Source organism: Oncorhynchus mykiss, chromosome 7 (genome assembly GCF_013265735.2).
Source record: "Oncorhynchus mykiss isolate Arlee chromosome 7, USDA_OmykA_1.1, whole genome shotgun sequence".
Lineage (NCBI taxonomy): Eukaryota > Metazoa > Chordata > Actinopteri > Salmoniformes > Salmonidae > Oncorhynchus > Oncorhynchus mykiss.
The window spans coordinates 58,206,846-58,233,455 of record NC_048571.1 but is presented as its reverse complement, the minus strand read 5'-3'; the positions used below and the strand labels follow the sequence as shown (position 1 = coordinate 58,233,455).

The 26,610-nt window shown below is 45.3% G+C and overlaps 1 protein-coding gene across 3 annotated transcripts; it reads right to left on the bottom strand.

Moving 5' to 3' along the window:
- Position 1: 1 nt before the first annotated feature.
- Positions 2–26,512, bottom strand: LOC110528060 (rootletin). Of its 3 annotated transcripts, XM_036983614.1 has the most exons (38): positions 26,167–26,512; positions 25,625–25,751; positions 25,343–25,488; positions 22,518–22,709; positions 22,335–22,358; positions 22,037–22,120; positions 21,813–21,913; positions 21,552–21,717; positions 21,341–21,447; positions 20,979–21,206; positions 20,557–20,647; positions 20,383–20,469; positions 20,076–20,288; positions 19,629–19,828; positions 19,174–19,356; positions 18,919–19,063; positions 18,607–18,753; positions 18,150–18,380; positions 17,771–17,964; positions 17,558–17,685; positions 17,098–17,267; positions 16,633–16,812; positions 16,344–16,478; positions 16,076–16,219; positions 15,750–15,988; positions 15,428–15,587; positions 15,058–15,225; positions 14,462–14,897; positions 14,151–14,317; positions 13,807–13,927; positions 13,456–13,619; positions 12,235–12,450; positions 11,849–12,073; positions 11,566–11,715; positions 11,197–11,397; positions 9,754–9,885; positions 616–789; positions 2–521 (listed from the first exon to the last, which is right to left on the bottom strand). In XM_036983614.1, exons 1-38 carry the CDS (start codon positions 26,218–26,220, stop codon positions 435–437), a joined length of 6,117 nt encoding a protein of 2,038 aa, XP_036839509.1. In that variant the 5' UTR covers positions 26,221–26,512; the 3' UTR covers positions 2–434. The 3 variants fall into 3 exon arrangements, with proteins under 3 accessions (XP_036839509.1, XP_036839510.1, XP_036839511.1); XM_036983615.1 differs by lacking the exon at positions 22,335–22,358; XM_036983616.1 differs by lacking the exons at positions 25,625–25,751; positions 26,167–26,512 and having other exon boundaries at positions 25,311–25,428.
- Positions 26,513–26,610: the final 98 nt, after the last annotated feature.

Below are 26,610 nucleotides of genomic sequence, written 5' to 3'. Positions count from 1 at the left end.
CTTCAGCTTGGAGTGATTTTATTGTGATGAGTTTGTTTGTTGGCACTTTATACGGATCAATCTGCCCTGGTGAGCTGGTTGTCATGGACTCAAACAAACAGGCATTGTAGTCAAAGATCCTTGATCAACATTAATATCTTCCAGATACACAACTGTTCCCTCATTTTCAAATCCACTTGATTGATGCATGTGCATTCAACCCTATACATAATCCTAATAGTTATAAATAATGCACTTCGATATGTGCTATTTCTAGTTTGTTACAAGTATACTGAACAAAAATAAGACCCAACATGTAAAGTGTTGGTCCCATGAGCTGAAATAAAAGATCCAAGAAAATGTCCATACACACAAAAAGCTTATTTCTCTCAAATTGGGAACACATTTGTTTACGTCCCTGTTACTGAGCATTTCCCCTGAGCGCTGCTCAGTGCTCAGTTACCCCCAGATATGAGGGAGGTGGGTAGAGAGGGCTGTCTACGACTCATCTCCTGCTGTAGCTGCTCCTTCAGAGTGGACACCTGTGGGACAGACAGAGAGGGTCAGGGACTGACACACAGACATTCATGGTTTGTCTTCTCGCCCTTTAACCTTTAACCTTGTGCGTGTACATACCTGCTCCTCAAGGCCTTTGACACGGTGGCGGTGGGCTCTGTCCCGGGCAGCCAGAATCCTTTCTAACTCCCTCTGGGTGACCCTCAGCTTCTCTGCCTCACGCAGCACCTCATCATGCTGGAGGACAGAGCTCTCACTCTCACTGTGGGACTGCTCCATCTCAGCCAGCTGGGCCTGGATACACAGAGAGACATAGAAACAGATAGAGAGGAGTGTTAATCACTGGGCCACAGAAACACCAAGTCAGAGACTTAGGGTAAGAGTAGTTTTCTAGGTGCTAACAAGAGGTATGTCAACAATACATGGCATAGTAGTTCGGGGATACAGAATAAAAAATATGTCTGTGCTGATTATGTCTATATCCGCCTGCAAATACAGGACTAGTAAAGGTCTGTTAATACAGGACTAGTAAAGGTCTGTTAATACAGGACTAGTAAAGGTCTGTTAATATAGGACTAGTAAAGATCTGTTAATACAGGACTAGTAAAGGTCTGTTAATACAGGACTAGTAAAGATCTGTTAATACAGGACTAGTAAAGGTCTGTTAATACAGGACTAGTAAAGGTCTGTTAATACAGGACTAGTAAAGGTCTGTTAATACAGGACTAGTAAAGGTCTGTTAAAACAGGACTAGTAAAGGTCTGTTAATACAGGACTAGTAAAGATCTGTTAATACAGGACTAGTAAAGGTCTGTTAATACAGGACTAGTAAAGGTCTGTTAATACAGGACTAGTAAAGATCTGTTAATACAGGACTAGTAAAGGTCTGTTAATACAGGACTAGTAAAGGTATGTTAATACAGGACTAGTAAAGGTATGTTAATACAGGACTAGTAAAGGTCTGTTAATACAGGACTAGTAAAGATCTGTTAATACAGGACTAGTAAAGGTCTGTTAATACAGGACTAGTAAAGGTCTGTTAATACAGGACTAGTAAAGATCTGTTAATACAGGACTAGTAAAGGTCTGTTAATACAGGACTAGTAAAGGTCTGTTAATACAGGACTAGTAAAGGTCTGTTAATACAGGACTAGTAAAGGTCTGTTAATACAGGACTAGTAAAGATCTGTTAATACAGGACTAGTAAAGGTATGTTAATACAGGACTAGTAAAGCTCCACTAATACAGGGCTAGTAAAGGTCTGTTAATACAGGACTGGTAATACAGGACTAGTAATACAGGACTAGTAATACAGGACTAGTAAAGATCTGTTAATACAGGACTAGTAAAGGTATGTTAATACAGGACTAGTAAAGGTCTGTTAATACAGGACTAGTAAAGGTCTGTTAATACAGGACTAGTAAAGGTCTGTTAATACAGGACTAGTAAAGGTATGTTAATACAAGACTAGTAAAGGCCTGTTAATACAGGACTAGTAAAGATCTGTTAATACAGGACTAGTAAAGGTCCACTAATACAGGGCTAGTAAAGGTCTGTTAATAGAGGACTAGTAATACAGGACTAGTAATACAGGACTAGTAATACAGGACTAGTAAAGGTCTGTTAATACAGGACTAGTAAAGGTCCACTAATACAGGGCTAGTAAAGGTCTGTTAATACAGGACTAGTAATACAGGACTAGTAATACAAGACTAGTAATACAGGACTAGTAAAGGTCTGTTAATACAGGACTAGTAAAGGTCTGTTAATACAGGACTAGTAATACAGGACTAATAATACAGGACTAGTAAAGGACTGTTAATACAGGACTAGTAAAGGTCCACTAATACAGGACTAGTAAAGGTCTGTTAATACAGGACTAGTAAAGGTCTGTTAATACAGGACTAGTAAAGGTCTGTTAATACAGGACTAGTAAAGGTCCACTAATACAGGACTAGTAAAGGTCTGTTAATACAGGACTAGTAAAGGTCTGTTAATACAGGACTAGTAAAGGTCTGTTAATACAGGACTAGTAAAGGTCTGTTAATACAGGACTAGTAAAGGTCTGTTAATACAGGACTAGTAAAGGTCTGTTAATACAGGACTAGTAAAGGTCTGTTAATACAGGACTAGTAAAGGTCTGTTAATACAGGACTAGTAAAGGTCCAGTGTTACAGACGTCTATATACGTCTGTTAATACAGGACTAGTAAAGGTCTGTTAATACAGGACTAGTAATACAGGACTAGTAAAGGCCTGTTAATACAGGACTAGTAAAGGTCTGTTAATACAGGACTAGTAAAGGTCTGTTAATACAGGACTAGTAATACAAGACTAGTAATACAGGACTAGTAAAGGTCTGTTAATACAGGACTAGTAAAGGTCTGTTAATACAGGACTAGTAAAGGTCTGTTAATACAGGACTAGTAAAAGTCTGTTAATACAGGACTAGTAAAGGTCTGTTAATACAGGACTAGTAAAGGTCTGTTAATACAGGACTAGTAATACAGGACTAGTAATACAGGACTAGTAAAGGTCTGTTAATACAGGACTAGTAAAGGTCTGTTAATACAGGACTAGTAAAGGTCTGTTAATACAGGACTAGTAAAGGTCTGTTAATACAGGACTAGTAATACAGGACTAGTAATACACGACTAGTAAAGGTCTGTTAATACAGGACTAGTAAAGGTCTGTTAATACAGGACTAGTAATACAGGACTAGTAATACAGGACTAGTAAAGGTCTGTTAATACAGGACTAGTAAAGATCTGTTAATACAGGACTAGTAATACAGGACTAGTAATACAGGACTAGTAAAGGTCTGTTAATACAGGACTAGTAAAGATCTGTTAATACAGGACTAGTAATACAGGACTAGTAAAGGTCTGTTAATACAGGACTAGTAAAGGTCTGTTAATACAGGACAAGTAATACAGGACTAGTAATACAGGACTAGTAATGGTCTGTTAATACAGGACTAGTAAAGGTCTGTTAATACAGGACTAGTAATACAGGACTAATAATACAGGACTAATAATACAGGACTAGTAAAGGTCTGTTAATACAGGACTAGTAAAGTTATGTTAATACAGGACTAGTAATACAGGACTAGTAAAGGCCTGTTAATACATGACTAGTAAAGGTATGTTAATACAGGACTAGTAAAGGTTTGTTAATGCAGGACTAGTAAAGGTCCAGTGTTACAGACGTCTATATACGTCTGTTAATACAGGACTAGTAAAGGTCTGTTAATACAGGACTAGTAATACAGGACTAGTAAAGGTCTGTTAATACAGGACTAGTAAAGGTCTGTTAATACATGACTATTAAAGGTCTGTTAATACAGGACTAGTATAGGTAATCTAATACAGGACTAGTAAAGGTCTGTTAATACAGGACTAGTAAAGGTCTGTTAATACAGGACTAGTAAAGGTCTGTTAATACAGGACTAGTAAAGGTATGTTAATACAGGACTAGTAAAGGTCTGTTAATACAGGACTAGTATAGGTCTGTTAATACAGGACTAGTAAACGTCTGTTAATACAGGACTAGTAAAGGTCTGTTAATACAGGACTAGTAATACAGGACTAATAATACAGGACTAGTAAAGGTCTGTTAATACAGGACTAGTAATACAGGACTAATAATACAGGACTAGTAAAGGCCTGTTAATACAGGACTAGTAAAGGGACAGGGAATGACTTACAGTGCCGTGTGAAAGTATTCGGCCCCCTTGAACTTTGCGACCTTTTGCCACATTTCAGGCTTCAAACATAAAGATATAAAACTGTATTTTTTTGTGAAGAATCAACAACAAGAAGGCAGTGAATGTTCCTGAGTGGCCAAGTTGAAGTTTTGACTTAAATCTAATTGAAAATCTATGGCAATACTTGACAATACCTGTCTACCAATGATCAGCAACCAATTTGACAGAACTTGAAGAATGTTTAAAATAGTAATGGGCAAATGTTGCACAGTCCAGGTGTGGAAAGCTTTTAGAGACTTAACCAGAAAGACTCACAGCTGTAATCTGTCAAGTGTGCTCCCTCTCCGGCCTCTAGGTCACCAGCCTGCTTGTTACCATGGTTACGCACATCTTTGCATTATGACACTCACCTGGACCCCATCACTTCCCTGATTACCTTCCCTATATACAGTGCCTTGCGAAAGTATTCGGCCCCCTTGAACTTTGCGACCTTTTGCCACATTTCAGGCTTCAAACATAAAGATATAAAACTGTATTTTTTTGTGAAGAATCAACAACAAGTGGGACACAATCATGAAGTGGAACGACATTTATTGGATATTTCAAACTTTTTTAACAAATCAAAAACTGAAAAATTGGGCGTGCAAAATTATTCAGCCCCCTTAAGTTAATACTTTGTAGCGCCACCTTTTGCTGCGATTACAGCTGTAAGTCGCTTGGGGTATGTCTCTATCAGTTTTGCACATCGAGAGACTGACATTTTTTTCCCATTCCTCCTTGCAAAACAGCTCGAGCTCAGTGAGGTTGGATGGAGAGCATTTGTGAACAGCAGTTTTCAGTTCTTTCCACAGATTCTCGATTGGATTCAGGTCTGGACTTTGACTTGGCCATTCTAACACCTGGATATGTTTATTTTTGAACCATTCCATTGTAGATTTTGCTTTATGTTTTGGATCATTGTCTTGTTGGAAGACAAATCTCCGTCCCAGTCTCAGGTCTTTTGCAGACTCCATCAGGTTTTCTTCCAGAATGGTCCTGTATTTGGCTCCATCCATCTTCCCATCAATTTTAACCATCTTCCCTGTCCCTGCTGAAGAAAAGCAGGCCCAAACCATGATGCTGCCACCACCATGTTTGACAGTGGGGATGGTGTGTTCAGCTGTGTTGCTTTTACGCCAAATATAACGTTTTGCATTGTTGCCAAAAAGTTCAATTTTGGTTTCATCTGACCAGAGAAACTTCTTCCACATGTTTGGTGTGTCTCCCAGGTGGCTTGTGGCAAACTTTAACCTGTCTACAATACTGGTTCCCAATTGGGAATCAACCCTCCCACGTTCAGCTGAAACGGTGGCGCATGGAACGCAAAAATATTCTTAAAAATATTTAACCTCCACACATTAACAAGTCCAATAGCTCAAATGAAAGATAAACACCTTGTTCATCTAGCCAGCAAGTCAGATTTCTAAAATGTTTTACGGCGAAAACATAGCACATATATATGTAAAACCACCACCAGACACAGCTCATTTGAATAGCCAAAACATGCAATCAACAAACGCAGGATTAAAAAATAAATCGCTCACTAACCTTTTGAAAATCTTCATCAGATGACAGTAATATGACATATTACACAGTACATATTTTTTTTTTTTCAATAATATGCCATTTATATCCATAAATGTCCATTTACAGTGAGTTCACGTTCAGAAATTACTCAAAAATGCCCGCAGGAAATCTATGTAGCGCGGCAAGATAACGTAAATAGACATCATAAACTTTGACTAAATATACATGTTCTACATATAGTTAGAAAGATACACTGCTTCTTTATGCAACCGCTTTGTTAGATTTATTTTTAACGTTACAGAAATCGCACACTATTCTATATGCTGAGACGGCGCTCAGTTTCCAAGCTACATTTCTACGTAATGTTGGAGTCAACAGAAACACAGATTTAAGCATAAATATTCCCTTACCTTCGATGGTCTTCGTTCAGAATGTTCTGGAAGGCTTCATACTTACCCAATACATCGTTTGGTTTCAAGTCTTGCGTCTTTGTATTAGCTACTGCTAATAACATCAGCTGAAATGCACCCAAAACGTCCTCTGGTCCGGAAAAGTTGCGCATCAAAACTTCAAAATTACATATTATATGTCGACTAAACAGGTCAAACTAAGTGCAGAAGCAAGCTTTATGATGTTTTAGACACGCAAAACAAACTTCAATTCAATCGGCCATCGTCTGCCCTTCTCTTGAGTGCTGGAACAAAGGAATGGCTGGGACCAATTCGCGCCCATACGCACAGCCTATTCTCTCGTGGCACGCACTAATTTCACTCCCATAGGGTCAATTCTCACGGGATTTGAACGATTCAAAGCTCTACTGAAAGAGGACATCTAGCGGAAGAGATAGAAAGTGTCCCCAGAATCATAACTGGTTGGGAAGGGTGGGGGCCATGACGTCAAAGTTGCTCCAACTTTCATGGCCACAAAAACTAGTTTGGAAGAATGCCTGCCCTGTGAGTTCTGCTATACTTACAGGCATAATTCCAACGGTTTTAGAATCTTTAGAGTGTTTTCTATCCAATAATAATTTTTATTTGCATATATTAGCAATTTTTGACAGATTTTTTTTCCAGTTTACTAGGGGTACCCAATCTCTCCAAAGGGGGCGTATGTCTGCCATATCCTTAACAGGTTTTAAACAACACTTTTTATGGATATCTTTAAGAAATGGCTTTCTTCTTGCCACTCTTCCATAAAGGCCAGATTTGTGCAATATACGACTGATTGTTGTCCTATGGACAGAGTCTCCCACCTCAGCTGTAGATCTCTGCAGTTCATCCAGAGTGATCATGGGCCTCTTGGCTGCATCTCTGATCAGTCTTCTCCTTGTATGAGCTGAAAGTTTAGAGGGACGGCCAGGTCTTGGTAGATTTGCAGTGGTCTGATACTCCTTCCATTTCAATATTATCGCTTGCACAGTGCTCCTTGGGATGTTTAAAGCTTGGGAAATCTTTTTGTATCCAAATCCGGCTTTAAACTTCTTCACAACAGTATCTCGGACCTGCCTGGTGTGTTCCTTGTTCTTCATGATGCTCTCTGCGCTTTTAACGGACCTCTGAGACTATCACAGTGCAGGTGCATTTATACGGAGACTTGATTACACACAGGTGGATTGTATTTATCATCATTAGTCATTTAGGTCAACATTGGATCATTCAGAGATCCTCACTGAACTTCTGGAGAGAGTTTGCTGCACTGAAAGTAATTTTGCACGCCCAATTTTTCAGTTTTTGATTTGTTAAAAAAGTTTGAAATATCCAATAAATGTCGTTCCACTTCATGATTGTGTCCCACTTGTTGTTGATTCTTCACAAAAAAATACAGTTTTATATCTTTATGTTTGAAGCCTGAAATGTGGCAAAAGGTCGCAAAGTTCAAGGGGGCCGAATACTTTCGCAAGGCACTGTATTTCTATGTGAAAACTGAAACGGTCTATTCATTCCTTTTCCATTTTAGTAGATGCTCTTATCTAGAGAAACATAGCAGTGAGTGCATATATTTTCATACTTGTCCCCCGTGGGAATCGAACCCACAACACTAGCATTGCAAACGCCATGCTCTAGCCACATTGCAAGCACCATGCTCTAGCCACATTGCAAGCACCATGCTCTAGCCACATTGCAAGCACCATGCTCTAGCCACATTGCAAGCACCATGCTCTAGCCACATTGCAAGCACCATGCTCTAGCCACATTGCAAGCACCATGCTCTAGCCACATTGCAAGCACCATGCTCTAGCCACATTGCAAGCACCATGCTCTAGCCACATTGCAAGCACCATGCTCTAGCCACATTGCAAGCACCATGCTCTAGCCACATTGCAAGCACCATGCTCTAGCCACATTGCAAGCACCATGCTCTAGCCACATTGCAAGCACCATGCTCTAGCTACATCATCACAAACCATTGATGTACTCCATTACTGTACTGTTTTTCTTCATGGTGATGGAAAGTCTACAGGTACAAACCTAGATGACCAGCCTATGTACATTTACATTGTGTAAAAGTGGTTTATAAGGAAGTTAAATTAATACTGCACAAAAAGTTGTTGTTTTCCATGTTATTTGATCAAGAAAAATCTGTCATTTGATGTGGATGTTTTGTGTCTTTGTTCATAACTTTGCAACTTTTGATGTAAATGTTTGAGGACAGGTTTTTTTTGGTTCTTTCTGTATTCCATTAGAATGACATCACAGAGAAAGGGACAGGGTTATGTTCTTTCTGTATTCCATTAGAATGACATCACAGAGAAAGGGACAGGGTTATGTTCTTTCTGTATTCCATTAGAATGACATCACAGAGAAAGGGACAGGGTTATGTTCTTTCTGTATTCCATTAGAATGACATCACAGAGAAAGGGACAGGGTTATGTTCTTTCTGTATTCCATTAGAATGACATCACAGAGAAAGGGACAGGGTTATGTTCTTTCTGTATTCCATTAGAATGACATCACAGAGAAAGGGACTGGGAAACAACTCTTACAATTCCAACTATTTAACAAAGTCTCCACAGTAAAATACTATTCAACAGTGGCCTACTAGCTAGGCCACATCATGTCATTTATGTACAAAATGTATGTCAAGGATGATGTGCACGTTGTTATAAAACTTCAGTCGTAACAGACACCATCAGGGTCCAGACCAAGGACAAACAAGCCAAACAATTCTGCTTAACTGCTCAACATTAGACATCTAACTAGCAGCCATTTGGTAGTGATTCCAACACACGCCTGCATGGGGTTTCATTTGGCTGGCTTTGAAGTGAACACGACCCCCGGAGCTCAGGGAATAACAGACAGGCTCTCTGGGAGGGTCAAACTAATGAAGAGGAAAGTACAATAATCTGCAACAAAAGCACCATCTCACCTGACTAACCCCCTCACTTATCTGTACAGAGAATTTCAGACAAACTACAAAGTAGAAATGATCCTGGTCTTCTATTATAGCAATGACTAGACAAACACCGGACATTGAGACACTCGCCATAGAAAATGTTATTTTCTTTCTTACATCCACCAACTTCTCCTTTCACAAAGCAGCCAAATAAAACATGTACACCAACATCAGCCAATCGCCTCAGTGAATGAGGGGTTTACTGGTGGTTGGGGGAGGGGTTGATTTTTATCTTACAATCATATGCTATGGGACTTGACTTTGATGAATGCTTTGTATTATCAAATTGAGTTTGACCCCAGTAAAATACTAATGTGTGCGCCGAGGAAAAATGTAATGTAAATTATTGTTTCATTACCACATTGACCCACACAGAACCAACCAACTAAATAAAGGTCAAGTTAATAACTAACGCCTGACTCCATCATTAATTCTGCTAATTTAGCAGGGGAAATACGATGACTCACATGTTGAGGAAACACTCAGCCACATCTCATGACAGTCACTGTCACCTTACTGCTACCCCCTGAAGTAAAGTTCACCTTTCTTTGCCTTTCTCTACAGTTTACATTCTCCCTACTAGTCCTTGCCCACCTGTAGCAGTGCTATCTGTCTCTGTGCGTTCTGCAGCTCCTGCTCGGCAGTGGTGAGGGAGCGATCCAGGAGGCCCTTCTCTGCAGACAGACGCATGCTACCCTCCTCAGTCTTCAGCTTCTGACGCTCCACCTGACAAGAGACAGTCCCAAACGGTCACAATCACCTCAGTACCACTCAAAGGTTAGAGTCCATTTCATATTTAATTCAGTCAATTCCGCATTTTAATAGAAAATTAGATTTGGCATTTTAGTCACTTAGCAGACACTTATCCAGAGCGACTTAGAATTAGTGAGTTCATCTCAAGATAGTGAGAAAACCACCTATTACAGTCGTAGGAAGTACATTATCCCCTCAAAAAAGTAGTTACATTATCCCCTCAAAAAAGTAGTTAAATTTTCCCCTCAATAAAGTAGTTAAATTTTCCCCTCAATAAAGTAGTTAAATTTTCCCTCAATAAAGTCAGTGCTAGTGTAACAGTATAGCTTCTGTCCCTCTACTCATCCCTACCTAGGCTCGAACCAGGGACCCTCTGCACACATCGACAACAGCCACCCTCGAAGCACCGTTACCCATTGCGCCACAAAAGCCACGGCCCTCGCAGAACAAGGGGAACAACTACTTCAAGGTCTCAGAGCGTGTGACGTCACCGATTGAAACGCTATTAGCGCGCACCACCGCTAACTAGCTAGCCATTTCACATCGGATACACTTGTAAGAAAAGACAAGTGCCGTGGGATTTATTTCAGATACTCTTTGAAGAGGTAGGGTTTCAGACGTTTTTGAAAATGGGTAGGGACTCCGCTGTCCTGACGTTAGGGGGAACCTCGTTCCACCATTGGGGTGCCAGGACATAAAATAGCCTTGACTGTGCGGAGTGGGAGTTGACCCCCTGTAGGGGGGGGCGGGCCAAGAGACCAGAGGTGGCAGAACAGAGCACTCGGTTGGGGTGTAGGGTTTGAGCATAGCCTAAAGGTAGGAAGGGGCAGTTTGCCTTGCTGCTCCTTAGGCAAGCACCAAGGTTTTGAAGCGGATGCGAGCTTCGACTGGAAGCCAGTGGAGTGTGCGGAGGAGTGGGGTGACATGGGACAACTTGGGAAGGTTGAACACCAGGCGGGCTGCGGCATTCGGGATAAGTTGTAGTGGTTTGATGGCACAAGCGGGGAACCCAGCCAACAGTGAGTTGCAGTAGTCTACACGGGAGATGACAAGTGCCTGGATTAGGACCTGCACCACTTCCTGTGTGAGGAAAGGTCGTACTTTACAGATATTGTAAAGCATGAATCTACAGGAGCGAGTCAATGCATTGATGATGTTTACAGAGAACGACAGGGGGGTGGGTGCAAGTCAATATTAGGAAGGTGTTAATATTTCCAGACTCTGTGTATATTCCTGATGGCTGTTGTGTTTGGTGTTTATCTCACGGTCTTGTCTTCGTCTCACCTTGTCCAGTGTATTTCTCAATGCATTTTTGTCCTTCTCCAGGCGGACAGCCTGTCTCTCCGCATCTTTCTTCTCGGTCTCCAGCACGGCCACGGCCCTCTGCAGCCCCCGCAGCCTCTCCTCTGCAGCCGCTCTCTCTGCCTGGGCTGACTGGGCACTGTGCTGGGCCTCTGTCAGACTGGTGGACCGTTGACGCAGGGCCTACAGGACAGACAGGGTGAAGGAACAGCTACACAGATGAGAATCAGGCCTATGTCTCTTTCTCTCTCGCTCTTTTTCTCCATTTCAATTCTTCACATGCCCCCGCTATGTCTTTACCCCTATCCTTCAGGTAATGATTATGTATGGGTAAAAGTCTCTCTCACACACCTCCTGTGTGTGGGCCAGCTCTGCCTCCAGCTCTCCTCGTCTCAGCTCGCTCTGGGTCAGCTCAGTCTGAAGGCTCTGCACTCGCTCAGTGAGGGCCACCATGCCTCTCTTCCCCTCCGCCAGGGAGGCCCGCGCTACATCCACTCGTTCCTGAACACAGCAACACTCCATTCACTGCTCATTACAATTTGCTGTAATCCTATTTAAATTACAGGGATGAACCTTGACAACAAACACTTGAAATTCATCCCTACTGTCCCATCAATGGTTCCTCTCCGCCCACCTGTAGATGCCTGCGGTCCTGCTCGGCCAGCCCCAGGGTCTTCTGCAGTGCGACCAGGCGCCCCTGGGTGGCGCTGTGGGCAGCCGTGGCCTCCTGGAGGCTCTGTGAAAGGTTCTGGGTCTTCTCTCTGAGACAGGCCTCTCCTTCATGGACTTTAGACAGAGCTTGGCTCAGCCTTTCCACCTCTCTCTGGAGCGACGTCACACGGCTCTCCCCCTCCGACACCTGGGACAGATCCACAACACAGTGTGTATTAGTGCTTTGAGTGTGTATACGGTTTAAGTGTATTCCCATTTGATTCTGGTTAAATCTCAGCATAACCTGCCTCTATCAGGGATGTATCTGTTCATAGACATGTGGGTAAGAGTGTCCATCCAGTGTGCTACCTGTTTGAGTAGTACGTCATGGCGCTCCTGGGTGGTCTGGCTCTCAGCCTCCCTGTCCCCGAGGCTCAGTTTGAGTCTATGCAGCTCCCCCTCCAGGCTGCGTCTCCCCAGCTCCACCCTGGTCCCTCGGGCCTCGGCAGTCTCCAGGGCCTCCTGCAGTCTCCTCCGCTCAGCCTCCAGACGCACCTCGCCCGCACGCTGCTTACTCAACTGGTCCTACAGGGAGGAGGGCGAGAAAGAGGAGAGAGTGAGAGAGACAATGTGAGAGAGAAAGATCTGAAACTGGCAGTCACATGTCAAAGCCAGCCAGTCCATACAGATACAGTATGTGACAGTCTGACAGCAGAAAGGCTGCTTGTCTAATGAGAGGGCTAGAGACTAGAGCAGCCATACTCAACGACTACATTGATTTTGTTGAGTCACTCAGGTACACATAAGACATGGCAAAGTGTAGAATTGCAGGAAATTTGCTTTAAAACTGCAAAAATGTTTCTCCACCAACAAGAGAGGTGTGAACAGTTTGGGGGTCGCATGGGTCACGTTGTGGGGGTTTGTTACTAAGCCAAGTAATGACTATATCCATCCGGACCTATGTAATTTAGGGAATGTGTGTGACTGGACTTTCTCAAATAGTAGTTGAGTACCCCTGCTGTAGAGAGCTATAGAACTAGACATGAGGGCAAACACAGACACTCCACAAACACTCTCACAGAGAGGCCAGACAGACATAAACACACAGCTGGCCACATCCCTCCCTCCTTCTCTCAACTCCCTCTAATGCTCAAATCCCCCCCTCTTTTTCTAACCAAATTTAACCCCTCTCTTTCCAGCAACAGAAAGCATTCACCTGACCATTTGATTTGGACCCTCTAACTATAATCATAAATTCTCTCTCATAAGCAGAGAGCACTTTTCTTGTGTTTCCTAGGGTTGTGTGAGGGCTGGACATATGGAGTTGCTTTGGCCAGAGATATGACATGAAGTTGTGTTTAATTACTCAGTGTTTCTGTGGCATCTGTTGTTATGACAGTCACCGTCAGTTTTCTGCTCCCACCTAATGCTCCCTGCAGGGTCACCATACGACAGTGTTGGCAGGTCAGTGTGCAGCATTGTGTTAGCAGACACAAGAATCCTAGTCAGAGAAGTTCTTCCACATACAATACAGTAAATATGTGTTTATGTGAGTTCAGGTGTGAGTTTCAGTCTCTGCAATATGTGTACCTGTGTGTGTTTCCTCTCCGTCTCTGCAGTCTGCAGGGCTCTCTCCAGAACCTTGACTCTGTCAGTGAGGGCCCTCCTCTCCCTCTCTCCCCTCCTCACCGTCTCCTCCTGCTGCTGGAGCATGGCCTGGGTGGAGCTCAGACGCCCGTCAACACCACGCTTACCTGGACGGAAACACACAGACAGTCACAACACTGGAGCATTCACAGACAAGGTCTATATGCCAATGTGTGCATAATGTGAGCCCGTCCTGGGCCATTGGATGGCTGTGAATGACTTCACTGTGTAATTGACTCTCTTGGCCCTCTTAAGGTTTGTGTGCGTGCCCGTGTGCATGTGTGTGTGGCTCACCCTCCTGGCACTCCTGCAGTGTGTTGTGTAGCTGAGAAAGGTGGTTCTGGGCGGAGTCTCTCTCCCCCGTCATCTCCTCCAGCACACTCTGTAACGCCCCCAACTGGCAGCGAGCCTCGTCCTGAAAACAACATGAAACACAGTTCAACAACCCCGTCATGCACTGACAGACCATTTCTATCATATAAATTCACATTTCAGAGATTTATTGTATAATTGTTTAGCACAGAGAAATCACTTAGTCTTAATATATGTTAATATATGTGTCTGACGGAATGGTAAATAAAATGTCAAATCTATATGTTTATATGATACTGGACTGACATGCATCATGTCTACAGTACCCTGTCTCTCCGAGAGTCTCGGAGCTCCTGGAGGAAGTCTCTGAGGCCGCAGCGCAGCGTCTCAGGGTCCAGCTCAGGCAGAGGCATGGGGAGGGGCGTGTCACCCTGTTCTGGGGAGATCTGCCTCGAGCAGCCCAATGTGTTGTCAGGGGTCGAACCTCCAAAATCTGGAAGAAAAAATGACAATCAGTGTAATTCCTCAAGTATAACTCCAATCCCATCAAGTATTCTACAGGACTTTGTTAGTCTCTGTAAATACAATACATTACAGCCTGCTTTCACACTGATGTTTGGCAAGGGTTCGCCCTCACCTTTAGGGGGCGACAGTGAGCAGCGTAGGGGCGAGAGGCTACGGTGACGTGTGATGCTGCTGTGGGATGCTGCTGGGGAGCTCCCCCTGGGGCTCCTGCCCCAGTTGGCACTGCTCCGGCCTCCCACTCCGATGCCCAGTGTACGGGTCAGCGCCGACTGCAGGCTGCCCAGGCGGAACTCCAGCTCCCTGCGTCCGGCCTCGGACCGGGCCAGCTCTGCCTCGGTGGCTGCCAGGCGGCCCTGGGCCTCGCTGAGCTGCAGGCTAGACAGGGTGAGGGAGTCCTGGGCTGTCTGGGCCCGCAGGGACAGGTTCCTGGCCTCATCCTGGAGCTTCTTCTCACAGCCCCGGGCCTCCTGCAGCTGGGCCGTCAGCTCCCTCTCACAACCCCGACATCCTGACTCTGACTCTGTCAGACGCCTCTGGAGGATGGACAGCTGGAGGGAGGAGAAAGAGAGGGAGCAAAGAGGGAGGGATAGAGATTGAAAGAGAGGTGCAGCAGAAAGGGATGTGTAGAGGGAGGTTGATTAAGTTTTATGTTTAACCAAGCCTAAACTCTCACTCTACACCCTCCTCAATGTCTTCCACCATCCTCACCTCTTTCTTGATGGAGGTCATGGCTGTGTCAGCCTCGACCAGCTTCTGTTTGAGAGAGACCATCGCCCTCCCTCTCTCCTCCTCTCTCTGCTCCTCCAGGGAGAGACGTGTCTGCAGCTCAGCCACCTCCTTCCCTTTCTGTTCCTTCTCTCCATCAAGCACCTTCACCTGATGGAGTGATCGGATGGAGGACAAGTTATAGACTATGTCTAAGCCAAAGTCTGGAGTTTTTCCTGGTAAGATCACGTGGATAGCAAAAACTCAATGCCTAGTCAAGTTATTTAGAGTGTTCCATTGCATTTAAGGTAAACCGATAAATGTAAAATTATAAAAATATTATTTCAGAGATGTGACCGTGTGTGTGAAGGACCTGTCTGCGTATCTCCTGCAGCTCTCTCCGGGCCTCCAGTCGTGACCTCTCGACCTCTCTCAAACAGCTGCGGAGTTCAGCCACCTCTCTCTGGGCGGACGACAGGCTCTCCTCCAGAACAGCCAGCCGCTGCTCCTTCTCCTCACACTGACGCTTCACACTGACACACACACAATATTAGTACTGCAACTACTGCAGTGAGAGTTCGGTCAAACTAAAATGTCAAACATTACACACTTTTGTATCGATGCTTTCTTTCGGATTTACGACCCAACAGTGACACTAGAACTGAACATGTGGGAGGTGTGCAGCCAAGCTCTACCTGATTCTTTCAGTATCTGCACTTCTCAGTGTCTCTCTCAGTTGGGCATTTGATAGGCTGAGAGTGTCTCTCTCCTTGGTGACATCACAGAGGGTGCGCCGTAGCTCCACCCCGTCCCTTCTGTACCCCTCTCCAGTGTCCCGGGTTTGGTTGAGGCGCCTTTCCATCTCCATTATGTCCCGCCTCACCTGGTCTCGGCTCTCCTCACTGGCTGAGAGAGAAGCTCTGCACTCCTCCAACTGGAAGAGGAAGTTAGGGAGAGTGGTGAAGAAATGTTGAACTAGAAATGGTCACCGGCTCCATCCCTGACTCTAACCATCCCTAACCTCTTTGAGTGCAATGTCCGTGTGTGTCTGTAGGTCAGTGCAGTTCTCCTGCAGCCTGTGTAGCTCCCGATCATGAACACTGTCAGCATCCTCCAGCTGAGAGCGAAGCTCCAGTAACTCAATGGTCAGAGCTCCCACTGAGGCCTATAGACAAAAGTCAGGGAGACGTTTGAGTTTGGACACATACATGTTTAGCCTTTTAATGTAATTTAGAACAATTCAGGATAGTACAGAACGGGCACAGAGTTCTAAAGCGGTCTAGAATTACCCTCTCCTGGTCTTTGTAATGAGCTGCCTCTCTGGCTAGTCTGTCCAGCTCCAGGGCTGCAGTACCCAGCTCTTCTAGCAGGATGGACACTCTCTCAGACAGCACAGCCTTCTCTGCTTCCTTCAGGGACAGCATCTGACAGAGGGCAATAGAAAGGGCCTCTAGAACTGGGCATATGGATCACAATCTCATGAAGGTAGTTATATCTTATCACTATTTACTCTGCACTTCATTACAAAGTCTGATCTCTATTACATGGTGTCTGTCTGGTCTCTCAGATGTGACTGACCTGTTGTTTCTCTGTCTCTGCCTGTAGCAGACTCTGGTCTCTGTTGTGCTGCAGACTCCTCACTTCATCTCTCAGGTCTTCCCGGTCTCTCTCGGCTCTGAGGAGCTGCTCTTCGGCCTCCTGTCTGACTCGGCGTAGTGCCCCCTCCTGTTCAGACTCCAGACTGTGACGCAGGGCCTCCTGGAGAACAAACACACTCCGTTGTTGATGTTCATTGTAAGGCCCTGACAAGCCCAAATAAAGAACACGAACAACTGAGTAGAATCAAGACACACATTCGGGCAAAAGAAAGAAAAATAACTATAATGCTAATAGTACTGGATACAAGTAAAACCATCCATACAATACTCTTACTGCTAGAGAAGAAACCTCTCCAAACAGACCTAGACAGTTTAGTAACACTACTGTAGGCCGTCACTGTAAATAAGAATTCTACAGAGTCTGAGAACCCCCATCCCCCCGCACCTTCTCAGCGGTCAGTCTCTCTGCCTCCTCCTGGTGGTCAGTGATGGCAGTGCGTAGGGCCTGCTGGAACTCCTGCTGGTTGCTGCTCAGGGCCTGGCTCAGAGCCTCTCTCTCCCTCTCACTCTGTGCCAGTGCATTCTCCCCATCAGCACGCACACGCCTCAGCTCCGCTACACAGGACAATAGGGGACATGATGAGCAGTTTCACACTGGTGTTCAGACAGTCATGTAATGGCTATAGCATCATTTCTCCTCAACTCCTTTTCACTAACACTTGATCTGGTTTCCCCTCGTTCTTTTGATGTTCTATGGCTTCATCAATGCTCCTCAATATTTCATTCTAACATATCAATACCTCCGTCTTCCTTGTTGATGCGCTCTCTGCCACACTGCCACTACCATCTTGTTTTCACTCATTTGGTTCCTCCTCCTGTCCTCTCTCTCTCTCTCCATTTCTCACCAGTGTTTGTCTCACAGCGCAGACGCAGGCTCTGGATCTCTGTCTCCAGCTGCTCTCTGCAAGACTCCAGCTGCACCAGCTGCTGCTGCTCCTCAAACAGGCTGGTCTCCAGGGCCTCCCGCTCCGACCTGCAGGGGCACGACACACACATTAGGGACCAATTCTTCAACACACACACACACACACACACACGTGCACACACACAGATCTCACCTGAATGTGGCCAGCTCCTCAGTCAGGTTGGTGTTCTCTCTCTCTGACGCAGTCAGCTGGACCACCAGCCTCGCCCTCTCTCGAGCCAGCTCCACTCTGCCCCGCCCTACTTCCTCCAGGGCCACACCTTGCCTCTGTTCCTCACCCCGGGCCATGCCCAACTCCACCCCCAGAGAGCTCACCTCGCCACACAACTGTCAGCAGAAATACACAGGTACATGCAGTAAAACTGTACACATTTACAGACATATTCAATGGAACAATAAGGTTTCAGAACTCAGTGATGATCATGCTTTGTTAATTACTGAAGCTCTTTCTTGCTGAGAAGACACATTATCATATGCCACTTTCCCATTCAGAGTGGAGACTCATCATTTACCTGAGTGACTTTGTCCTGCAGCTTCACTCTATCTGCCCGGAGACTCTGAAACTCCGCCTCCATTCCCACCCTGCTCAGCTCGGACTCTTGCAGTGATTGGTGGAGGGCGAGGCGGGCGGTGTCCAGCTCTAGTCTGTCCTGCTCCACTCGGACCAGCTCATCTCTGATGGTCAGCTTCTCCTGCTCCGCCTCACGCTTCTGGGCCTGCAGATGGGCCTTCTCCTCCTCCAGCTGAGAGACAGACAGAGAGAGAGAAACATGGACACGTATGAGAGTGTGAACGGGCGAGGAAGGCCTAAATTGAAGAGGTCCAGGAAGGCATACCATGATACCTATCCTATAGAATAGGCCAGAGAGATGCTTTGTTTTGATGGTTACTCTTGCATCAGTCCTATATAACTTCACCCACAAGTGTTAGTCACATGTTGATCAAGGTGTTGGTCCCACTGTGTCTTACCTGGCAGATGATGGAGTTGAGGTCAGACTTGTCCTGGGCCAGGCCCTCGTTCATGCTGCCCATCTTGGCCAGAGAGTCTTGGAGGGCAGCCTCCTCAGAGTGAAGCTTATTGACCAGCAGAGAGAGCTCTGTATGACTGCTCTCAGCCTGTGGTAGAGAGGAGAAAACATACAGGACAGAGAGAGGATGGGTGAAATTTTAAGGGATGAACTTTCAAGGAGTGGAAGTCAAAGGAGGAACAAATGGTAACATCCAAACAAGAGGATCCAGAGAGTTTGAGTGATATCATCCGTGTCTGTCTGTGTGTCTTACCCGGTTCAGAGCCTCAGTGAGCTGGGCCTTCTCCCCCTCCAGCAGCTGCTTCTCTACCTCCGCCTGGTGGTGGGTCTCTCTCACTACAGACAGCTCCCCTCGCTGGACAGACGCCCGGCTCTCACTCTGCTCCCACTGCTTCTGACTGTGGGGTCAGGGACAGCGTTAGACACAGAGACATGCCCACAGGGTTTGTTTTCCATTCACTCACCCTATCAATGACAATTGGTTTCGCTGATCTCTTCTCTCACTCACACTCGTTCGGTCTCAGCCTTGGCTCGGTCTCTGTCCTGCAGTACGGCCTCCTTCTCCTCTCTCTCGTGATCCCGCTCTCTCTGGGCCGACGTCACGGCCTGCTGCAGCTTTTCACAGTCCATTTGCAGGATCTGGGCCTTGATCAGAGCTGTCTGGGCTGCCTTCTCCACAGCCATCTTCTCGCTGAGAGGACAGACACACAGACACAGAGGACAACAGGACATGGTGATTAGAGATTTCTGTAAAACTGTATGAAAGGATAGATGTGCGCTTCCTCAAAATAAATTGAACTGCTAGTGCTTATAATATATGTAGCATTAGCTACTCCTCTCTCCATGCACACGAAGGCCTGTTCTTTAACCAGTGCCCTGAGGGAAGACAGTTCCTGGTGCTAAAGGGTTTTCCCATCACCCAAGTTGTTTTATAAGTCTGCTTGCGGACTCTCCTGGTTGTACCTAGCCAGTGTGTCTCTGTCTTGTTTCAGACGTTCTCTCTCTCTCTGCGTGGTGTCTTTTTCTATCTGAAATCCATCCCTCTCTCCCTGCAGGGTCCGACTGCGCTGCTCTGCCTCTCGCTTGGCTGACTCCGCCTCTGCGAGCTGTCTGCGCAGTGTCTGCAATGATGAATGGGCAGAGGACAGGCACCCCCGGACCTCCTGTGGACCAGAGAGAGATGATAGAGTGGGACACTGAACACTGGATGCTGAAAGTGATACAGAGGAATTAAGAGACAAGACAACTTTTATAGGAAATGTTTGTATAGGAAAGTTGGACAATGTAACATTGTAATAAAGCAGGCTAGAAGAAGCTTCAATTCCCAATCCCAGGGAATGACTACAGTAAAACCACTTAGATAGTAGAAGATGTGTTAATGTGTCCAGCTGCAGCAGAGGGACAGGGTACCTGCAGCTGGAGATGTCTGCTGTTGACAGCAGAGCGCAGGGCAGACAGGCTGGCTTCTGGGACGGGTGCCAACGAGGAGTAGCGTCTGGGAGAGATGGATCGCCGTGATGACGAGGAGCGGTGAGGGGAGGAGCCACGGAGCAGAGCCAATAGAGGAGCTCCGGTGTTCTCCTGGTCTGCCTCTGATGACGAGTCCCCATCGGACAGGACAGTCTAGGGAGGGGTTTAAATGTGGAGGTTGGTCAAAGTTTGCTGTGTGTGTGTGTATATGTGTGTGTGCGCGTGCATAAGTGAGAGACTGCTGTACCTGTGCGATGTCTCTCAGTGTGTCCAGCAGTGTTTCAGTATGAGCTCTCATCACCTGCATGTCTGTCTCATCGTTGCCATTCTGCTCCTGTAGGAGGATAGAACCATAGTGAGGGGTATGATGGCTAATGGCTACAGGGAGTTTCTATGCTGGGGTCACACAGGCCAATCTCACCTCCAGTCTCCTGGTCAGAGAGGCCATGTCTCTGTCTCTCTCCTCAGTCTGCCCCTTCAGCCTCTCCCACTCTTGCACTGCATCTGACAGTCTGACCACACACACGCACGCACGCACGCGCGCACACACACACACACACACACACACACACACACACACACACACACACACACACACACACACACACACACACACACACACACACACACACACACACACGCACCATTGAATCTCTAAGATGCACATTACACTTCACCCTCTTGATTTACCGTCACCGGACAGACCAGGCTGCCACTCAGTAAACACAGAGAGACAGACAGTGTCAGAGTCCCATAGGGCTCTGGTCAAAAGTAGTGTTCTATGTAGGGTGCCATTTGAGACACTGCCAAAGACTGAGCAGAGTGTTCAACTCTGTCCCTGACCTGGCGTTGAGCTCGGCCCTCTCTGCGTCTGTCCTGGTCTGCAGGCTCATCATCTCGGCCACCCGTTCTCTGAGCTGCAGCTCCAGCTGCCCCCGCAGCGCCACCTCCCGCTCCAGAGCCAGGGCCGCCCCTCCCTCCCGGTTGCGCATCGTGGAGGACAGGCCGGAGCAGGATGACTGGATAGAGTGGGAGGTCTGTACCAGCTCGTTACGCATGTCAGACAGGTCTCTGGCAGGGGGGGAAAGGGGCCGAGGGCGAAATATGAAAGAATACAAATTCCATAGAGCACAAATGTCGTGGCAACTTCACAATATAAAATGAGGTGCATTTGTGCAGTTTGTTGTGCAGTTAGTTGTTCTGACCTCTCTGTAGCGCTCTTCAGCTCAGACACCTGCCTAAGGAAGCCCACCACCTGTCGCCATAGGCACAGTAGACGACTGTGCTCACTGCTGAAATAACTGTGGAAAGACTAAGAGAGAAATTGTGAAATGGCATGTGACAGAAAATAAGAAAAGTGTTTCTTATTTAAAAAATTAAAACAGCCATCTGCAAAAACTCATTTCTAATACCCACCTCCTCCTCCCTCCTCCAATCAGACTCCCTCTGCTCCAGCTCCTCCCTGGATTTAGACCAATCAGCAGTGAGCCTGCGTATGTCCTGGCTGAGTGCCTCATTGGCGTGTCCTGCCTGCTCCAACTGCTCTCTCAGCATGGCGTTCACTGCAGACAGACTGCTGCTCCTGTGGAGCATAACACGGCATTGCATCAATTGCATTGAATTCTGTATGCCATTAGTTTCATTACTGATTGGCCCAGGCAGATTACAATCACTAACCTTTGCTGCTCCTCCTCCAACCGGATAAGAGCATTTTCCAAGTCGCAGCATGGATCCACCTCTTCTCCGCGGTGACTGTTGCTGGACAGATCACAACGACCCTAAAGAGAAATAAGAATCACAGTTACGCATCCGATGTGAATTGTAGATTAACTCAATGCTGTAACTAAATGCATGGTTAGTTGTTTCAGAATGTCTCCATAGTGGTGTAGAGCAGTACGAACACTCAGTCTGTGCTGCTCCAGCTCCGAGGACTTCTCCACTAGAGTCTGCTCTAGATCTCCACACCTCTTCTTGTACTGCAGGACCTGGAGGGGAGGACACAGTGAGGTGATCTGCTCTCTGACTGGTGACATAATATAGATTACATTAGATAAGCAGCGTCAGTTCCTATTTGTCATCATAAAATGTTTAATTCTTAGTAGGAGAGTATGTAAGGCAGTGATGTCATACAGGAAGACATCTATGAGGTTCATGAACTCACTTCCCAAATTAAAACCATAAAAAAAACACAGCCATTACCTGTTTTGTGTTCATTTGTGTGTTCTTCAATAAAAAATAAAGTAAATAAAAAACAAAAAAACACGCCATTAGGCTCAACCTGTTAACAAGGTTGGCAGACAATTACAGACTTACAAATAAACTAGTAAAACACTCTTTACCCTCCAAATGAAATGGAGGTGAACGGAAACAAATACATCATACCTTGGCCTGCAGCTTCTGCACCAGCTGAGCCTGTCTCTGCTGGCCCTCCTGGTAGGCTGTGAGTTTACGCTTGTAGGCTGCCTGCTCCTCATCCAGACGCCGGCGCAGGTCCACGTTCTGCTGAGCCAGGCTGCGAGACTCTGGTGAATCCTGCTCCCCGTCACCCGTCTCCAGGCAGAGCGCATGCTCTAGCTACGTAGATTAAAACACATAACAGAGAGGTTGAGGGGGTGATGTGGCACAGGGGGAGTCACACTGTAACCCCTGTTGCTTACTGTTTTTCTTCGGGATTGCAAGCTATGCTATGTGGTCAGACCTAGAAAGTAAAATAAGATATGCTGAAATGTTTTACCATAATTCTTTCCTTGGGTCCAGCTCAGCCCCCCCCACCAACACCACCCATTACCGTGTGTTTGAACAATAAACCTTAAGTGTTTGACAGTAGAATTAGGTTGTCTGATATTAGGTCTCACTGTTCCTTTTCACTTATGATTTGCATGAGATATGTTACGGGTCTCGTTTCCATCCCCTCTAGACTGCAGGGCCAAAGGGATTCGTAACAGAGAGCAACACACACGTTATAGCAAGAGAGCAGGGAGGGGCGATAAAGTAAGCTGTGTGCCTTCATAGGCTATTGTAAAAGTGATGTCAATATTAGAGGTCGATCGATTATGATTTTTCAATGCCGATACCGATTACTGGAGGACCAAAAAAGCCGATACCGATTAATCGGCCAATTTTTTACATGTATTTGTAATAATGACAATTACAACAATACTGAATGAACACTTATTTTAACTTCATATAATACATCAATAAAATAAATTTAGCCTCAAACAAATAATGAAACATGTTCAATTTGGTTTAAATAAGGCAAAAACAAAGTGTTGGAGAAGAAAGTAAAAGTGCAATATGTGCCATGTAAGAAAGCTAACGTTTAAGTTCCTTGCTCAGGACATGAGAACATATGAAATCTGGTGGTCCTTTTAACATGAGTCTTCAATATTCCCAGGTAAGAAGTTTTAGGTTGTAGTTATTATAGGAATTATAGGACTATTTCTCTCTATACCATTTGTATTTCATTAACCTTTGACTATTGGATGTTCTTATAGGCACTTTAGTATTGCCAGTGTAACAGTATAGCTTCCGTCCCTCTACTCGTCCCTACCTGGGCTCAAACCAGGAACACAACGACAACGACAACAGCCACCCTCAAAGCAGCGTTACCCATGCAGAGCAAAGGGAACAACTACTCCAAGTCTCAGAGCGAGTGACGTTTGAAACGCTATTAGCGCGCACTCCGCTAACTAGCTAGCCATTTAACATCGGTTACATGAGCCTAATCTCAGGAGTTGATAGGCTTGAAGTCATAAACAGCACAATGCTTGACGCACAACGAAGAGCTGCTGGCAAAACGCACGAAAATGCTGTTTGAATGAATGCTTATGCGCCTGCTGCTGTCTACCATCGCTCAGTTAGACTGCTCTATCAAATCCTAGACTTACTTATAACATAATAACACACCGAAATACGAGCCTTAGGTCATTAATATGGTCGAATACGGAAACTATCATCTCGAAAACAAGACGTTTATTCTTTCAGTGAAATACGGAACCGTTCCGTATTTTATCTAAGGGGTGGCATCCATTAGTCTAAATATTACTGTTACATTGCACAACCTTCAATGTTATGTCATAATTACATAAAATTCTGGCAAATTATGCGGCCCAAACAGTTGCATATACACTGACTCAGCGTGCAATGAACGCAAGAGAATATGTACATAAAGATATGAATAAGTGATGGTACAGAACGGCATAGGCAAGATGCAGTAGATGGTATCGAGTACAGTATATACATATGAGATGGGTAATGTAGGCTATGTAAACAAAGTGGCATAGTTAAAGTGGCTAGTGATACATGTATTACGAGATGCAGTAGATGATATAGAGTACAGTATATACATATACATATGAGATGAGTAATGTAGGGTCAGGGACTAAGGGGAGACTGGCTCATAATAATGGCCGGAACGGAGCTCATTTAAAAAAATATAATCACTAATTTAAAAATATATAATATTTTCATTTAACCTTTATTTAACCTTTATTTATGCATTTTAACTGCAGGCTAGCCAAATCATTGTCACCATGAAGAAAACTGATTAAAGATAACATGGTAGATATTTCCTGTTTGTGTTTTGGCTAATAATCTTTGATGTTCACCCGCATTTAGTAAGGCTAAATTCTAACGCCATACTAATGAGTCTCCCCCTCTAGCCTGACCCCCCTCTGTTCCCCACTAAAGCCCCTGTTTACAATCACCAGGGGTGACAAACGCCATAGCAACATGCCACTTCACTTCATTCCTGTCCCCGTAACCAAGGAGACGGACAAAATTCTCCAGAGCAGACAAAGAAAATAATGAAAGGAACATTGGGAATGGTGTAAATTGGTATTTGTTATATGTGCCTGTCAAATGTCCCTTTGACTGTGGCCTGCTTGGTCTTTACAGTGCCAGGTGTATGGCAACTCAACCTACTATTCCTTTACGGGAAAGATTAGAGACCACAATGGTGGGTGAAACATTTAAACCCACCACATATATGGCCTCTCGAAGCCAGGTTAGTGTTGTAATACAACCAGTCCAAACTAATAATTAAGAAGAGAACTCACTAACTAATCCCCACCAAATGCCTCAATTCTCTCTCTCTCAACCTCCATTTTGTTATGTGCTTTACATCCAATCCTGTTATCTTTTCCTGGACAATCTAGTTGTATATATTTTACTTACTGGTCTTCTTCCTCCTCTTCTCTGTCTCTTACCCTCTCGCTGATTGCGCTGTATTTGATAGCCAGCTCATCGCGGTCCGCCTTGCTATGGGCCAGCAGGTCTTCCAGCCTTCCCAGCTCTACCTGCAGCACCCGGTTCTCCTCTTGGACAGACATCACTGAGAACCTGGTTCCTGGTGCTGGGGTGGGGTGGGGAGAGAGAGTGCCAGACAACCAATCGTGTTAATGAAGAGCACAGCGCTTTGTTCAATATTCAGGACACTATAATATCACAGATGCATTCAAAGTAGAGTAATCTGATGGTTGGATACTCACAGCTCTCGTTGAGGTTCTTGGTGACAATCTCTCGTACCCGTGCAGGTAGACACGTAGTTGGGTCTTCTGGGGAGGCACCTCGGACCGTCAGCCTCTTCTCCTCAGACAGCACACTCTCCTCCACCCTCTGGCAGGGAGACAAAGACATAGTTATAGTTAATCTCCTCGGAGACAGACTAAAACTAAGGGCCCTGCAGATCACAGTACCATGAGGACAGGTGGCTTCTCAGCAGTCACTCCTGTCTACCAGAGAGCTGTGTTCAGAATAGAACACTGACCTCACACTCTGCAGAGCACGCATACATACACTTTCATAACACAGAGAGCAGATTTCATGGCATCTCTGTCGAAGTGTCAAACCATCAGCATCCACAGCGAAGACGTCTATTGTAATTACAACGAGGCTACATACTTATAACATATTGGGTAGCCTATTGATATTTATATAAAGCTTTACAATAAATTATTTACAGAAGAATATCAATACATGCTAAAAAACAACGATAAATAGAAGTGCAATCGTGCACGAGCCATGACATGACCTGTATTACAGATTCCAATTTGGAACCCGAGCTGTAATTTTCCGTGTCGCTCATAGAGAAACGGTTGATTTGAATCCAAAAACAGCAAGAAAGAGACGAAAAATAAACGTTCCGCTCCAGTCCCGTGCGCTGGTAGCGTTTTCAAATAGGATTAACCGTTCGATTTAGATCAAAATTAACGGATGCACGCGGTTAAATGCGTATCTAAATGAACGACACACTAGCAACTATAAAACAAAAAATATGTCTGCTGTACAGAAAGTTGTGAGTTTGTTGGAATCTCAGGATTTCTCCCACGTCCCACAGGTGCGTCCTGCTCCATCCTGTCGGAGAAAGATTGAGGACAAGGGGATTAGCAGACTGTAAATCCCCCCTCCCTCCTCCACGAGGAGAGCTTTCAATTCCTATTCTTCGCCTAGCCACCCTTGCAGTTTAATTAGATAG